This window comes from Pagrus pagrus (genome assembly GCF_965226575.1).
Source record: "Pagrus pagrus genome assembly, chromosome: 2".
In the NCBI taxonomy this organism is placed as follows: Eukaryota; Metazoa; Chordata; class Actinopteri; order Spariformes; family Sparidae; genus Pagrus; species Pagrus pagrus.
In genome coordinates this window covers 2541700-2559961 of record NC_140186.1, presented here as the reverse complement: position 1 = coordinate 2559961, position 18262 = coordinate 2541700, and the positions used below count along the sequence as shown (strand labels likewise).

General features: G+C 40.5%; 2 protein-coding genes across 2 annotated transcripts; both read right to left on the bottom strand.

Annotated features, from left to right (window-relative positions):
- Window positions 1-70: 70 nt before the first annotated feature.
- ccsapa (centriole, cilia and spindle-associated protein a) lies at window positions 71-11239 on the bottom strand. The gene is made up of 5 exons (XM_084376314.1): window positions 11136-11239; window positions 9314-9698; window positions 7249-7589; window positions 6668-6837; window positions 71-858 (listed from the first exon to the last, which is right to left on the bottom strand). The coding sequence occupies exons 2-5, from the start codon at window positions 9660-9662 to the stop codon at window positions 822-824; spliced, it is 897 nt and encodes a 298-aa protein (XP_084232440.1). The 5' UTR covers window positions 9663-9698; window positions 11136-11239; the 3' UTR covers window positions 71-821.
- A 1657-nt stretch (window positions 11240-12896) lies between these two features.
- acta1a (actin alpha 1, skeletal muscle a) lies at window positions 12897-17892 on the bottom strand. The gene is made up of 7 exons (XM_084366771.1): window positions 17741-17892; window positions 15834-15973; window positions 15223-15547; window positions 14950-15111; window positions 14639-14830; window positions 14349-14530; window positions 12897-13366 (listed from the first exon to the last, which is right to left on the bottom strand). Exons 2-7 carry the CDS (start codon window positions 15960-15962, stop codon window positions 13223-13225), a joined length of 1134 nt encoding a protein of 377 aa, XP_084222897.1. The 5' UTR covers window positions 15963-15973; window positions 17741-17892; the 3' UTR covers window positions 12897-13222.
- Between the last annotated feature and the right edge of the window lie 370 nt (window positions 17893-18262).

The following is an 18262-nucleotide window of genomic DNA, read 5'->3' as shown; positions in this document are numbered from 1 at the left end:
TTGTTTTTGTCGACGTGCACAGAAACGCAACCAAAGCAACTGATCGAAAAAAATTCAATCAGGAGTAAAATATTAATTTTTTTAACCCCCCCCCCAAATTTTACTCATAAATGTTTTTTTCACACAAAAAAAAAAAAAATGTTTTGACGTCATCTGGTTTTTAATCAACACAATCACTCAAATCATAAATCTTTTAATTTGAAATGAATCAATCCTGTCGTCATATGGGTCCTATGCCATCTTCTGCTGCTCTATACTTCCACTCCACCACATTTTGGGGACATATTTAACTTTTTACTCGACTACATTTGTTCAATAGCTGATTTACTAGTTACTTTGCAGATTAAAAACTGCAACAGAGCCAACGTTGCATTTTTTTGGCAGATATAAGTACATAACACTGATTCCGACCAACATGATTATTTAGAGTTTATGAAATCCAGTTATCATCTCCTCCCTCCACGTTGATATAAAGTCAGGTGAAGTCGCGTAGTCCACAGAACATTTCTGGAGCTTCACAGTAAAACAGAGTTGCAGCTTTCTGCTGAACACCTGAAGCAGCTGGAGATGATTTAAATGTCTTCAAGACGTTATTTAGACTCTCGATGCTTCGAGCTTGAGCATCCACTTCAACCAGGGTACATGCTAACGCTTTTAGCTTAGCAGCTACAGTGAAGATTTCGGCTTTAAAAAGGGGGAAAATAACGTCAAATGACTTAAATGTCGCCGAGCTTCTACATTTTAAACCAAGTATCAGAGGAGATGATGAGTGAGTTCATATTTTTAGGCGACTTGTTCTTTAAAGCGTCACCGTCACATCTTTATCCAGCCGACTGCAGAACGAAGCTGGTTTGTTTCCTTCAGGAGAAAAGACACAAACTTCAGACTTTTCAATTTTAAAAAAAGAGACAGAAAACATAAAATAACCGACACGAATATAAACTATTTAAATATGATTTATTCACAGCAAAGTGGATGAAAATATATATATTGTGCACGTTTTCAAATACAAATACAGTGACTAAAAATGTAAACGAGGTCGGAGATAAAATATGATTAAATATTCATTCATGTTTGATACATATTTCATTTTACGTCCTGCAGATCAACCACACAAACTCAAAGCTTCAGCAGAGATACAGCAAGCAGACAACAGTCGCACCTCCTCACATGTAACAGCTTATGTTTCTAATATGGGACTTTCTTCTCAAATCCTCTCCTGTGATTGTCCGACTCAACACGAAAACAGCACAAAGACTCTGAACCGCTTCAGCTCAGCACAGTCTGATCTTTGCTTCTTTCTACCTGAGACACCTGTATGAAAAGTAATCATCTGATTTCACTAGAACACGACATTTAAATCAAGTGTTGACATTTAGAAATCAAAACTTTCCTTCAGAAGTACGTCAGTCATCTTTCTAAGGATTTAAAAACTTTATAGTTTTGTGCGTTTTTAAAGATGAAGTCTTAAAGTCGCCTCTAAATGTGGAAATCTCTTCAAAATCTGATTTCTTATCATGAAAAATCTCAAATTTCTATTTTTAATATTATTAATTCAAAGTTCCAAAACATGCAGAATATGTTGGGATGAGTTTGGATGAAATGAAGCACAAAACATCCAAAACGCAGCCATAAAAAACTTAATATTTGACTTCAGCTTCAATAAAAGTTTGGAACGAGCTGAATAATGTGACAGTCAGCTCAAATTAAGTCAATAAATGTGTTTCTCAGCTCTGACTGCATCTGCGGACGGTTTTATCTCCTCTTAGTGAACTTTGACAAATTAAATTGAAGAATAAAAAGACAAATATTTCTCAAGTTGAAGAGAAACTCAATGAAAAAATGACATTTTTAAAAAACTTCTGTCCTGATTCTTCCAGAAAAACTAGTTATTTAATTTTCTACAGACTCAAAAGGGAAGTTTAATTAAAACCTGAGTTTTTAAAGTCTGATATCAATATTTTTAAAGCCTTTCTTGACATTATTCTTATTATTATTTGATCTTTCTGATTATTTTCAAAGAAATTATTCAGCTGTCAGATATTTTTTCATGTGAGGGCAAAAAAAATACAAAGAAACGTGACACACTCTAATATTGTTTGTGCCATTTGTTTATTTTCAAGTCACGTTTTAATAAATGTTTCATACTTTTTGCAGGAAGGTTCAGTTCTGTGTTAAATGTGTAAAAGTAATAAATGTATGTTTATGTCTGTACTGTTTTTATTTCAAATGTTACATTATTGTTTATATTAAATGACAACATTTGCCCTGAATGCTGAACTTTGACTGGTTTTTATATAAAGTGAGAAAACGTGAGTGTAGGAGAAGATAATATTAGTGCACGTGCTGTTAAAGTGACGTGTCTGTGTCGTTTCAAACTGGACGTCTGACAGCAGAGTGAAACAACACAAAACCTCTGAGTCTGAAGCGTTAAACAACAACAACAACAACAACAATAATAAATAAATAGTTGCGCACATTCAGAGTGACGAGGTTCAGCCGGTGTTAAATCAATAAACATTCTCAGTGATTCAGTTTTTTTTTTCACAGTAAACTCACAAGATGTTCGACAGGTACATCATGAACGTTAGCCCTCAGTGTCAGTCACACAATGATGACATCATCACGTATGTACAATCTTTAGTTACATCACACGGTCGACAAACAATCAGACAAACTAAAACACACATTTAAACTTTGTAAACACTTTTTATCCACAAACTCAAACTGACTTCAGGGTTAAAAAAAATGCTTTAACTTTTATTTCACACGTCTTTAACTCTCCAGTCATTCAGCTAATTCTCTTATCTGTGTGATCTGTGGTAATTATTGATAGGAGCTTAATTTACACATGATTAAAGGTGTAATCTGTAGAATATGGCCAGAAATCCAACGTAGCGATGAGTTAACGAGGCGATCACACTCGTCTCAGTCGGGTCAAAGAGAGAAACTTGAATTCATGTTAATTTCATCAGGAAAACAGATGTTTTTCATTTCTTGACATTTTGTGAGTTTATTTTGTTTGTTTTGAACAAAAATTCTGACCATATTTTACATAACGCTCCTTCAAATGTTCATCTGCTTTACAATTTCCACAGCGGCGACGTTAAAGCTGGAAAAGAAATTTAACTTGTCAAATAAATCATGAACTTTTGTCTCGTGTGTCTTAATAATCACCACACTCACTAAATACATCACGTTTTATGTTTAAAATGGCGCCTCTGCTCCTCCTGAATGTTTTGTTTCATCAAAGTGTTTTAATTTGTCGTCTCATCTGAAGAAAAGACTTAAATGAACAGTGTTGCATTTTTATTTAAATTAAAAACTTAAATTCATTGTTTACTTTTGCATAATTGATCCTCCTCTTATTTAATCTATTTTTATTTAATGTCAAGAGGAAGAAGTTTTGCATGTAGCGCTGCGGTCAACAGATTATTAATTAAAAGCAATGTAAAACAATAGCTGCATCTCAGAGTGACAAACCAGAAGATAAACAACTTTAAATCTGAGGTTATAATAAAACTAGTACGCCTTAAATATAGTTTTTACTCAGAAAATACCTTTTAATGCTAATTTTATTTGATAAATCTTGAATTTCTACGTAGTTTCTTCTCATCTAAAGTCGAGTCTGAAGATCAAAATATCCAAATATCAAAAATACTCCAGTTTGGTCTTTTCCGCTGCCTTTGAATCAAACACTTTGGGTTAGAAACACAACAGCTGCCTTTGAGGAAGAGAACTGAAAGTGACGAACAGCTAAAATAAAGCACAGCCGCGTGTTTGGACACTTTTCATGCTCAGAAACTAAAAGTACATTCAAATAGTGAAGATCTGGATGTGTTTTATTTCCCTTTCTTATAAAAGCTCAGAGAGACGTGATTCTCTCTGATGTTATCAAACAGAAACTTACGTCAGTCCATCACATCTGAAACTGATCCTGCAGATCTTAATCGCTGCTGTCGGAGGACGAACACACAATCTTAATCAAAGTGAAGGATTCGTCTCATTGTCGATTAATCTGAGTGTTTTCTCAATTAATTTCTTAGTTGTTTGGTGTAAAAAACGTCTGAGAGTGGAGCTCAGATGTCTTGTTTTTGTCTACAACCCAAAGATATTCAGTTTGTGAGGAAGGAAACCAGAAAACATTCACATTTAAGAAGCTGGAATGAGAGTTTTTTTTAGTTTTTTATCTTAAGAAAATGATTCAAATCGATTAAACTACTATCAAGTTCGTTAGCGACTGATGACAACTTATGGATCAATCATTGCAGCAAGAGATAACAGTCATATTCAACCTGAGGCCTGTTCACACATCGACAGAGAGGAACCTCCTCTGAATCATGCATAAGAAAGGATGTAATCTTTAATTAACACAAACATCTATTGTTTAAAATCAGATATTTTATCACGCCGAGTGTTATAGGATGTGTTTTCTCAGTGTGGAGAGGTTGAACTCTCCGTCGGTCTGCAGGTCGGAGGAATGTTTTAATGAGGACAGTAAAACACGTCCAGGAGAAATTAAAACTAAATCACAGTCGACAAATAAATGACGGTATAAACTTTAAACTCAGAGTGGCTGTGTGTGTTTTGTTCCTCGACAGCAGCGACTCTCTGAAGCAACAAGAAAACGCTTCATCGTCTCGTCACTTCATCAGAGAGGACATGATTAAAGTAAAGCAGCGGGCCGGACACTCTGATGTTTCACCACCTTCAGAGTTAACATGAGCAGCTGGTTAGAGAACGTATTCACACATCCAGCTGTTGTGAAGCAACGCGATCATGAAAGTCGTGTTTGTGTCACCTGACGAGTTTCACCAAGAGGACGTTTCCCCCGAGACGAGGACGCTTTAGAGGAACTAGGTGTTTTTCCATCCGAGGGACCGAAGTCTAAATTAAGTTCTGAGGACAATATTTGACCCAAAAAAAGTCCCGGCTCCGGATGTTGTACTTTCACAAAGCACAGGATCTTTGGGGGCGAGGCGTCACAGCGCTCAACATTTCTGATCAGTCGAGTACTTACAGCATTTTATTTCAGCACCATTTAAAAAACATCTTAAGTGTTTTTTACTCGTTGACTTGAGAACTGGTGGGAAAAAAAAAGTTTCTAAGTTCCTTCATTTTTTTTCCATCTGTGAAAATGTGATTAAATAAATTAGGTGAAAAACAGTTGGAATTTTTTCCCCTTTTTTCTTTTACATGAAATAATAGACTTTATGTTTTTTTCTCCTAAAACAATTTTTTTAAAGGAGTTTTCTTCCCTGATATTTTTTTCTCCACTATACCACTATATATATATATATATATATATATATATATGTATATATATTTATAAATCTATTTTTTCTACTGAAAAATTTCTATGACAGGAGAAATGTTTGAAAAAGACTGGAAAAGAAAAGAAATCTTTTTTTTGTTTGTTTTTCCCCCAAAATGTTTTTTTTTCACACTTGCACAAAAAAAAAAAAGTTTTGGATTTGTTTGTTTTTTTTCTCCAATTTTTTCCCCCCAAAAAATGTTTTTACACAAAAAAAGTAAATAGATTTTTTTCTCCTGAAAAATTTCTTTTACAGTTGAAATACTATTTTTTTATGTGTGAAACCGACGAAGAAGGAAAAATTCACACATGAAAAACTTTTTTTTTTCACACATGAGAAAAAATTTACCTTTCGGAATTTTTTTTTTTAATCTCCAGATTTTTTTTCCCCGACTGGAAAAATGAAATCAGGAGTTTTTTTTTTAAATCTTCAAATGTTTTGTCCACTCGAATTTCAGACATGAAAAGAAAACAAATTTTTGTTTTTTGTTTTCACCCCCTCAAATTTTCCTCAAATTGTTTTTTTTTTTCACATTAAAAAAAAAACAAAAACAAAAAAAACACGGGAATTTTTTTATCTCCAGATTTTTTTCCGCCCAAAATTGTTTTTCACACATAAAAAGTAAATATTTCTCCCAAAATTTTCTTTTTCAGGAGAAATACAATTGTTTCATGTGTAAAACTGACTAAAAAACAAAAGAAACCAGGAGAAAAAAAGTAAGTTGAAATAATTTTTTCTCCCCAATGTTTCCCCACTCGATTTCACACATCAAAAGAGAGAGAAAAAAAAAATCATGTGTAAATGTGTAAAAACCAACCGGAAAAATTAAATCAGAGATGGTTTTTTTTCTGCAATTTTTTTGTCCAATCGAATTTTCCTTTCCACACATGAAAAGAAAAATTTTGGAGATTTTCTTCCCTCTCGAATTTCACAAAATAAAATAAAAAATTCAACAAAAAAAAAAAGGAAGATTTTTTGATTGTTTTTTTTTTTTTTTTGGAGAATTTTTTGTTAATTTGTTTTTTCCTTTTCTGTGACTCCCTTTGTAACCTTGTTTAGAAAAGTTCTTTACCAATAAAGTTTATCATTATTATTATTATCTCCTTGAAAGCACCTCACTTTGAAAACAAATACATTTTTACATCAGCAGCTCTGCCCACTTTGTCACTCTGCCGTCCTCTGAGGAGACAGGACAGCGAGTGCAGTTCTGGTTTGATGGACTAACGAGACGACGTGGTTCTTGTTGTTTCAGCTGAATAAACTAACCCCTGATCTGTTGTCTCGTATCTGCTCTCCAATAAGGAAACCTGGTTTTCAGGAGTCGGGGGTGGGGTGGGGGATCCCGTCTCTACCTCAGCCGGGCGGAGAAGCAGCGCATGTACTCCGTCATCCAGCGGTCGTCCACCACCGTCAGCTGCGACCGCCTCATCTTCTCCAGATCAGCTGACCGAGCCCGCCGACGGTCCAGGTTGGAGCCCCGTTTGTCCGAGTCCCGCCGGGTCTGAACGCAGGCGTCGGTTGTCTGAGAGGAGAAACCAGAGAGAACAACACCGCTGTTATATTATTAATGTTGGCCGAGTGTTCGGTGACACGGCTTCACTTCTCTGGTGTCCTGTGATCGAGGTCGAGCTGCTCGGAAAGACTCGTCTCGCTCTACTTTTTAGTTGTTCCTGTCTTTGGAATACTTTTTAATTTACATTGCCTCCGAAGACATGAACGGGATATTTTAGCAACTAATTATTGCAAACAAGCAAACTGAACACACTGTTAAACTTTCAAAAAATCATTTATTTGCAACGTTTTAGTACTAGATAACTCCCATGAGCCCACACTACTATTGTTTGTTTTGTTTTGATACACACTGTGTTTGATTTGCTGATGAAGGTTCTGACTCAGTGTGTTTGAAAGTGTCTTCAGTGAGACGAACACTCACCTCATTCGGCGTCCTCCTGACCTCCGTGTGTCTCTCGGTCCAGTCCAGTCGGCTCGACGACCGTCGGATCTCCTTGGAGCTGATCGGTGGCTGGCTCTTCGCTCTCGGTGGTTTGCGTACGACAACCGGTTTGTCGTCATGGGAACTGTCCCGGTGTCCCGGTTCAGAGCGAGGGGTGCGGCGGCGGTGGCGTCGCTTGGGTGCCGGGTTTACGGGCTCCCCGTCAGAAGACGGCGTGTCAGCGGGACCGTTGTCCGTCTCCGTGTCTTCTGAGGGTCCGCTGCTGTTTGCAGCTGCAATCATGGAACCGGCGCTGGTGTCATTCACACCGTTTTCTACAACTGAGACAGCAAAAACTCAGAAACAACGAGGGAAAGATTTTATAAACCCACTCACAGTTTACCCTGCGAGGAGGGTGGATTCAGGAGATCATGTGATCTTGCCGGGCTTCAAGTTTTGAGCCTCCTAGAAAGGCTCAGCTACAGGTGTGGTTCTGATGTAACGACCACTAGATGTAAAATGTTGTTTTACTCTTCTTTTTATCTGCAGACTATTTTCATAATCGTTGATCGTTCTGTCAATAAATTGTCAGAAAATTGTGAAAAAAACTCGAATACTCGAACATGACTTCATCAGATATCGTCTTCTGTTCGACCAACAGTCAACTTGTCGAAGATATTCAAGTTATTATCGTATATGACAAAGAAAAGCATCAAATGATCGGATTTCTGGACCTGAAATCAGTGAACGTTTGGTGTTTTTGCCTGTAGCAGCTGTAGAAGTGACTTTCTGATAAACCGTGCAGCACAGCTCAGATAAATTCAGTAGACTGTCGCAGGATGTTTGTGTCACGGTTGCTCTTAATAAGAATCTGCTGGTCTGCAGTTGTATTGTCACATATGCTGCTGTAGACTTTCTAAAAACGTGTGGTGGTGAAGCTCAAAGCTCCTCCGCGGACGCTCTCCGGTCTGAAACGCAGCCATGGAAATGTTACAGGAGACACAATCAGTCCTTTGTATCCGGATCAGATAGGAAACGGTCCCATCTGATCGCATAACCTTCAGTCCACATATATTTTTAGCAGCAGTGTCTCCTGAGGTAAACCAGCCTCCGGCCCTCATACTGTCAGAGTGACGCTCACACAGGAGCACAAACAAACTCCTCCTGGGGATCTGCTATTCATCCCAAAATATTCCTGGAAGCCAGACAGGAAACAGACGAACCAGGAATATCTTAACAATCCCTCCAACTAAAGAATAAATCTCCATTTTCTCATGTCGGATACAAACACAGGTGTGATTGACGTCCTTATAGAGCGACCTGTGAGCATCTGGTTTAACTAACATTCATGAACAGAGCGCGACCACCTGAACTCAGACTGATGAAGTCAGAGGAGGGCGACTACTTCATTATAGATTGATCTGATGAGTCCTTTTCTAATTAGTAATCTAATCTACACTTTGCCAGAATAGTGAAATAAGACCCTACAGCGCTCGGGCACAGTGGTGCCTCGAGCTAAATGCTAACATCAGCATGCTAGCAATCACAAGCATTTAGTCAGAACCAGAGTTCTGGACAAACTGACTGATGATGAGCTATTAGTGTAATTAATGAGGCTAATGTTTGCACTAGAGCTGCATTGAAAATTACATTTCTAAAGAAAAAAACAGTAAAAATTCTCCGTAACAGCGTCTCTAATGTGAACATTTGCTTGGTTCCTTTGTGTTTTACGACTGAATATTAAAATCTTACTCTTTTATTACATTTTTTAAGACCAAACAATGAATTGAAAAGGCAACTGATTGAAACTGAATCAGCTCTTTTATTTTCTATAAAATAATGTCGTCCCGAATATGGAAAATAGTTTCTTTTACTCGATCGTTCATCAGAAGTACTGAGAGCCTAAAAACACGTCTCCAGGTTGACAGACAGACAGACAGACGGCCACCACGCTGCTTGAGAAATAAATCTAATGGTGTCTATTAATTTTTCTGTTGGTTGACTGATCAACAAATCGACTATTTCATCATTAAAGTCAGTAATATTATTAAAACAGTCTCCTCACCTGCAGCAGGTGCAGCGTCGACGGCTGCTGCCTCACCAGCTCCCCCCTCGGTCTCTCCGTCCTCTGGAGGTTTCGGTCCGGGGCTGGACAACCTCTGCTTCACCTCCGAGGACGGCGGCGGCGGGAGGGACAGAGGGACGATTTTGTTCCGGGTCAGCCTCGGCGTGGACCAGCCGCTGGAGTCGGAGCCGCTGTCCCAGCCCTCCCAGAACCAGGGCTTGTGGGAATGCTCCATCACCCGCCGGGTCAGGCGGTACTTCAGAGAGTCCTCGTAGCATTTGGAAAACGTCTCCCATTTGGGATCCCTGAACTTCTTCATGTACTCGGTCCGGATCTTTTTGGTCACCATGGCTCTCGCTGTTGCTCGTGTCTGGTTCTGGAAACACTGGAGGAGGAAATAAAGAGGAGGAAGTAAAATAATTGAATCAAAATAGAGTTCAACAACAGGATAAGATATGATTTATGATGTCGTCTGATTATCATCACAAACAAGAGGAGAGCAAACAGCCGTGCTTTCATCAAATCCCAATGTCTTTAACTTGATCCTGTCATCAACCACCGCATATCAATCATTTTCTTTATCGATTAATTTGACGATTATTTCACTACAGCATAAAACTGGATTAAGCCACAATTTTATTTTAAGTAATGGTTTCATTTAGTCACCTGTTGCTAAAACTTCAGCAGAAACACCAGACGACACGTCAGAGAGTGAGGAAGCAGGCGAACACGACTGAATGTGATTAAAACTTTAAAACATTATCTCGTCTGTGAACGTCTCCGCCCGAGTCACGTCAGACAGATTTCCATCAGCAACGGTGGGTTTTTCTTTGTGTTCTCCATTTCTTTTTCTATTTTTTAAACCTCATTTTCATTGTGTTTTTTGTTTTGCAACAAATAAACGTACAAAAACAAGAAAGAAAGCTGCAGACAGACAGAAGAATAACAGCAGCTAGCAATGGTGGGTTCTTAACAATAAAGACTACAGCTCCCATGATCCCACGCTGCTTGTTTTGTTAGCGGGACACCTTGTAGCAGAAATTACATACAGTGTGTTTAAATTAAAGATGTTTTCACTAGCATTAACGCAACCTGAAGATGAAATAATTTGCAGTTGATTGAGAAAGGATCTACCTGCAGCCCGTGGTGACGTCACTGTCAGGTGTGGTCTACCTGTAGGCCCCGCCCACTTCCCCTTTACACCAGATTAAACTGGGAGCAGAGGAGGATTGGGGCTTATTATAGCCTCACTACTGACTGTACTACTACTGCTGTTACTCACACTACACGACCAACAACACACCATCTATTCCTGAGAGGAGTCCTCCCGCCTACACATCTCATTACTTCATTTTTTATATAAATACTCAACCGCTTATCTTAAATAAATCACATTAAATATTCATTTATCTGAGCTGGCCTGTATCTGACGAACGGACGAACAATATTCAACATCAATTTATCTTCAAACAGCTAATTAAGGCTAATTTATTGGTGTTTTTCCTCACCTATAATTGGAAAATATAGAAGGGTCTCTTGTTTTTTCGGGCTAATTTCCTCAGTCACACCCCAAAACATCGTCTTTTCACGTGTTTATCTTAAAAATACACCGCAAAGGAAAAAAGGACACAGACGTTTGTGACGTAAATGCTGTTAAATGTGTAAATGTGAGTTTTAATTAACAGTTATCGAGTGAAAACAGGCTCGAGCCACGTTCACCGCCTCACCTGCCCGCGTTTAATCCGCGTTTGTAAACACGGTGAGCTTTAAAAAAAAATGAGGCTAACGGCTGGAAATGAACGTCGGATATAATCTCACTCACCCAGAACTCATCCCAGAGCGGTCCGGTCCGGTCCAAAGCCCAGTCTGTGCCGTCACAGCCGCGGACACACGACTAGCATCGCCCCGCTTCTTCTCTGACTGACAGCAAAGCGCCAGAGCAACAAGCTAAACTAGCTTAAACACAGCGCGGCGCTTCCGGCTCAGACTTCCAAAATAAAACTCGAAGAAACATCGACCGCATCACCTCTGAATTAAAAAAGATTGCGTACACAAAGCTGATTTCCAGTACATGTGTGCTCAATCAAAATGTTTGATCACACCCAAATGTGCGCGTGCTTGTATTTACGCCTCTGAAGGTCATGCGTAATATTTATTTTTAATTATTTATCTAGCATCGTATTCTTATTTTGAAGAAGACATTCTTCACTTCCGGTACGGTTCTGATTAACCCCCGCCAGCTTGATGGAGCAGAAAGAAGAAGTATGATTTCCCGTGAAGATGCAGACCCTGCACTGCGCATGCGTGCTCTGCCTCCATCTGTGCAGCGATGACAACAGGTGAAAACAGACGACCTGCTGAGAACAAGAGGCTCACACCTGAACTCTTTACAAAGTTTCTTCCTCCTGTCTTTTAAAGGGCGTCGACAAAATGTTTTCTCCTGTGGCTAAATAACCCTAATGATGTCATAGTGATGTCATCAAGGTGAGCTCAACAGAGTCATCTTCACAAACTACGTCTAAGCCTCTCTTGCACTCAGATCTGACACTGCTAGAAATTAAGGATAACATAAATGTACCAAGCGCCACAACCTGTCTGCTGACCGACAGAGGAAGGAGGTCTAACACCTGGAAATAAGATAGTTAGGGTCTTTATAATCAGGGTTTCAGTTAAATGCCTGTGAAGAGGTCTGTGGGTTAAACATCTCTGGTCACATTTTGCTTTATGCCATAATAAATATCCCACTTATGAATAAAGTGTTTGCGTGTCTTGAAAAAGGCTGTTGCAAACAAGTGGCTAAATGAGATTACAGAGGCTGTTGGAGACATTAAACATCATCACCTCATCTACAGCCAGGATGTCAACAATAGTGCTGTTAAACCGTCACGTTGTGTAGTTTGGCACACGGCTGCTGCCAGATTCATTCAAACACTCGAACCTGAGCTCTCCGTTTGTGTCTCGGAGCTTCAACAGACTCATAAAGTTTATTATGAATCTGGTTTCACTCGTGTGTTTGGACTCAGACCAGCCGAGAGGGATTTGTTTATTGGCTGACGGCTTACAGATGTTTACACGGTGATGTGCTGGCCTGATTTCATGAGCCACTGCTCCATATTCTCATATTGGAAAAGCCAAAATGCTGATGATGGATTTACTTTTTAAGCAACTCAGCAAGAAACTGACCCGGTGGATGGATTAGAGTAAAAGACAACATGTGAAAACATCTGTTTTTCATGTAGTGGGAAGACAAGTGGAACAAAAACACCAAAAATACACATGATGGTGTTTATTCTAGTGTCAGAATGTATGCAAATGGTGTATATTTAATTGATAATCCCCATCAAACTTATTTTGAAGCTGTTATTTTAAGTTAAAAAGTTACATAATGTTGAATGCATGACTTCTACTTGTACTAGAGTATTTATAAGTAGTACTGTAGTACTGAATAGTTTCAAACTACACACAGCCTTTATTTATTAACAAAAAGATCAATATAAACCTCATCTGACGTCATTATATTCATTTGTTTGTCAGGTCAAACATAAAGATGTTGAGAATCAGAATTAAAGACAGCAGTCGTACGTGAAAATAAATGAATTTTATTTGTCTCGTTTCTTTTTTTTTTTGTGGTCTTTTCTGTATTTTCTAAGTTGGTCCGAGTTGGAGTGAGTCGTACCTCGAAATCCAACACTCGCTTTGCTTTTACACATTCACACTGGACATCATACACATTCAAAAGGTCACATACGTAGCAGAAGGAATAAATAAGATATGTACAGGTTGGATGATCTCTGCTGGTGAGGATCAAGCGTCTCCTTACAGAGAGGATGCTGGTTTTCAGAGTCCTGGGACAGCGCCGTCGTTATCGCTCCGGGTCTTGAGCCTGAGGTGGCTGTGGAGGCGTCGTGTTTAGAAGCACTTGCGGTGGACGATGCTGGGACCGGCCTCGTCGTACTCCTGCTTGCTGATCCACATCTGCTGGAAGGTGGAGAGGGAGGCCAGGATGGAGCCGCCGATCCAGACGGAGTATTTACGCTCAGGAGGGGCGATGATCTGCAGAAGAGGAGGGAATCAGTTACTGTCATCAAGACTGTCTGATAACACAAATTATAACAGATGATGATACCAATGACTCTAATTAATTAGTCGGATGATGACGTTTAAGATGATTTTAAGGGGAAAGACTACAGCTGTTTTTTCAAGCACTGGTCAGTTTGTTTCTATAACACGTCTTCTGTCAGACTGGTAGAAAGAAAACGTCTGAAATATTCATTTAAGTGTTTATTTTAGTTCAGATTTCTGTTCTTGAAATGAGTGTATATTCAATTGTATAGCCTCATTTGCATATCTAACATTAAATAATTGTATTATTGTTAGTAATCATTTCAGAAAGTTTCATGGTGATATCTGTCAGTTAACATTTTTACCCTATTTACCATTTTTTGTCAAAAAATGTATAGAAGTTTTACAAAACGTTATTCCTAACTGTATTCTGAATGTTTTTACAGAAGGCTCAGTTATATGTATCAGTCATAGCCTGATTTACAGAATATGTTATTGATAAAAACGTGCTGGAAATCGATTTTTTTATGGCTGTTGACATTATTGTCTCATTTCTAGTCTGATAAAACAAGATATACAAATTCTCTAATATGTCAACAACAAAATAAAACAAGAATTTTGAACCTGGCTTTATTCAATTTTCAGATATCTGTCCTGGAAATGTTTGAAAATTAGTGCATATTTAATTAGATAATAAAGTAGTGTAGCCTGTCGTGTTTCCAACACTTCCACTGGATGTTTTAGAGCTAACAAAGCAGGCTCATACATGACAAAACAGTTTCCCAGTAAGGTTTGTTTAGTAGCTGTTCTCGACTTTTCAGTCAGTCCAGGCTTTAAAATCTTCCCAGAGGAGTGGAGGCTGTTTTTGCAGCAGCTTAATGCTCCTGACATTGAAATTAGATGTTAAAATAACCCATATGGGTGTAATGTCCAGGTGTCCACATACTTTTGTCCCTCTGAGTGTTTGTCGTACCTTGATCTTCATGGTGCTGGGAGCCAGCGCTGTGATCTCCTTCTGCATGCGGTCAGCGATACCCGGGTACATGGTGGTGCCGCCGGACAGCACGTTGTTGGCGTACAGGTCCTTACGGATGTCGATGTCACACTTCATGATGCTGTTGTAGGCGGTTTCATGGATACCGGCGGACTCCATACCTGTTCAGGTGGACAGCAGAGAGAGTCAGGTCACACACAAAGACATGATGGGACTGTATCAGCTCTTCTCGCCACAAACTACAACTGAAAACAGCTCCTGCTACGCACCGATGAAGGAGGGCTGGAACAAGGTCTCGGGGCAGCGGAAACGCTCGTTGCCGATGGTGATGACCTGACCGTCGGGCAGCTCGTAGCTCTTCTCCAGGGAGGAGGAGGAGGCGGCGGTGGCCATCTCGTTCTCAAAGTCCAGAGCCACGTAGCAAAGCTTCTCCTTGATGTCGCGCACGATCTCACGCTCAGCTGGAAACACAGAGGAGAGCTCAGACTTTGTGCAGTGTGTGTTTAACCTGACACTATACAATCTAAAATACACAGTTTAACTAACACAACTGTGTTCTGCGCTGATGTGAAGTGTTTACCGGTTGTGACGAAGGAGTAGCCGCGCTCGGTGAGGATCTTCATGAGGTAGTCGGTCAGATCACGACCAGCCAGGTCCAGACGCATGATGGCGTGAGGCAGCGCGTAGCCCTCATAGATGGGCACGTTGTGGGTCACACCATCGCCAGAGTCCAGCACGATACCTGAGAGCAGGAACACGAGAGTTAAAGCCATCCCACAGCCTTGAATGATATAACGTTGTCATGATATAATCCAGTGTTCTGATTGTGTTTGGCAGCTCGTCATAGACTCACCGGTGGTACGACCGGAGGCGTAGAGGGACAGCACGGCCTGGATGGCCACGTACATGGCCGGGACGTTGAAGGTCTCAAACATGATCTGGGTCATCTTCTCCCTGTTGGCCTTGGGGTTGAGCGGGGCCTCCGTCAGCAGGGTGGGGTGCTCCTCGGGGGCCACGCGCAGCTCGTTGTAGAAGGTGTGGTGCCAGATCTTCTCCATGTCGTCCCAGTTGGTGATGATGCCGTGCTCGATGGGGTACTTCAGGGTCAGGATGCCCCTCTTGCTCTGGGCCTCGTCACCCACGTAGGAGTCCTTCTGACCCATACCGACCATCACACCCTGTCGGCAGGAGGAACCAGGTGAGTCCATCACAATAAAACACACAGCAGGACTCTATAATTTGTTTAAAATGTGACTAATGAATAAACACATGCTTCAAGTTTTTATTCCATATTTGTGTTAATTTATCTGATTTCTACACCATTTTTTGACATTTTTTTCTCAACACAATAAAAGCTGAAAGGCCAAATAGGGTACGGATGAAGACAGGGGGTCAAGGGTCAGATCCTCAGAGGGTTCAGGTGAGTGATGGGAACACACACGTGGGACAAGAGCTCTTGTGTACCTGGTGGCGGGGGCGGCCGACGATGGAGGGGAACACGGCCCTGGGGGCGTCGTCTCCGGCGAAGCCAGCCTTCACCAGGCCGGAGCCGTTGTCGCACACGAGGGCGGTGGTCTCATCGTCGTCACACATGTCTGCGGATTCTGGAGGAGGAGAGTCAGAGGTGATGAGTTCCTGTGCAGCTATCATCATCATTTGTCTGACACTGAGTTTTTACATTTAATATAAAATATACTGCTACTGTGATGTAGTTAAGTCTTCAATAATTCAATAATAAGCACTTCAATGCACACAAACGACCAAACAAAGCCTTGAATAAGTATTTCCTTCAAGAAACAAGCAGTTGGTACGTGACGTCTCGATGCACAGGCCATGTCAGGATTACATAATGCATCACCATACCTATAGCCTCATGTTGTGTTATGTCATTGTACGGTAAAAATGCAGCTATTTATCCATTAACCATCACTTTTTTATTGCTAATTAAAATTTTTCCGAACAAAAACAAGTAACTTGTTCACTGACAGCATGTATCATCATTCTACATTTTATTAATCATATTTATTTAACTGTGGATGATGATAATCAGCAGCTGGTCAGCAAATAAATTCTGTTTCTTCTATTATTTGATTTTTTTCCCTCAGGTTTTGTTTAAACTGTAAGAATAATCGAGGGCTGATGATTATAATTCAGCCTTGTTAAATAGCCTCTCTCAGCCCTGCAGTGTCTGGATCCTGTTATCATTAAACATGAGGGTAATTAATCAGCTGAACACAGTTTACTCAGCCTGTAACGACATGTTGTCATTAAGAACTAAACAAGAACACTAATAACCCTCATTAAGCCTAATGGTGCCTTCAAGTGCTCCACATAAGCTCCTACATCTGAGCTTTTAGTGTCAGGGACCACCCTTTGGAGACATGTTTAGAGTTTTATCTATAATATCCATTAAATTCTCAAAGCCATGCGTGGACGTTGTTTCTTAATTACTGGTGAGTAGTGCTACGCGAACTATAAAGCACTTGTAAGCACTGGGAACACAAAAACAAGTGTAGCAGCTACCACAACATGTCTGTCTTTGTCTCCTTCCTAGGGTGTGTTAAATGGTTTTATATCCATATATTTAATATTTTAACTAGATATTCGTAGTGTTGGGGAGTTTAAATAATGTTTCAGGACAACACAAGATTTTCCTGGACATTTCGCTTTTTCTCTCATTTTCCATGTGTTTTCCATGACTTCACTGAGTTAATGTCAAGGCTCTGAACTGCACTGTGACTTGTCTCTTTTACACCTCTTCTAATTTACCTTACTTTCCTATTTCTTAACTTGTTTTAATGTTTTGTTTCTTCCTACTTTTTTAAAAATGCATTTTTTAATGTAATTTCATGCCCCTGTGAGGCCCTTTGAGTTGCCTTGTGTCTTAATTGTGCTTTACAAATTAACTTGATGCGTTCAATATGAGTAGTTAAAAGCCAATTTTAAATGTGTTATGTAAAGAGAACGTATAATGAAAAGAGAAATAACAGTGCTGTCACAGTAAACGACGCCATAGCTCACACAGCCTCTGTTCCCTGAACACTACATTAAGATTTTACGGGAAATTAAATTTAGATTTTCCGTCGTTCACCAGTAAATGCAGGATTTCCGACAGCGCGTGAACGCAGCAGGTCTGGCTCCCGGACAGGAAGTTGTCCGCTACCTGTCACAACAAAAGCTGCTCTTTGTCCGAACCGAACCAGGCGCCGGTTCTCCGCCAGCTCCCGTCACTTAACCACTCAGTCCGGATTACTCTCCATCTGTCTCACTCACTTTAACTAACGAGCCAAACTCCATTAACCCAAGTTAATCCCGACCCTCTCCTCCATCCATCCACCCACCGACCCGACCCGCTCCTCCAAGCCGCTTACCTGCTGCTGGTCTCCGGCTGTGAGTGAAGAAGCTTTGACCGCTGCTGGCTCCAGCTGAGTGGGGGGTGACGGGCAGCGACCACCGGGCTCCTTATATACACCCTCTCCCCTCCATACCACCCGGACGCGCCGCTCTCTGCTCCCCCGGCAGCCGCCAGGAATGTCCGAGTACTCGACAGGAATTCAACCGACACCCCTCCGTCCATATTTGGTCGCGCGGGACGGCGGCCGCATGCATGCACACGGAGAGGCTCGCGCGCCTGGCGGGCCATAAATGGAGAGGAAGCCCCCGCGAGGCTGCCGCGGAGCGCTCGAGCCCCTGTATGGAGCGAGACCAGACTGCGACCACACACACACACACACACACACACACACACACACAGATGGTACACATTCAAAACTTTAAACTTTATTTTGAAATTGTTGCAATATTTTAAGGAGGTTGTAAACTTTGTTCTTCTTTATTTGTTTTGCTTCTTGTTGATGTTGTTTTTTCAGTTCAGTTTGTTTACACTCGGAGAA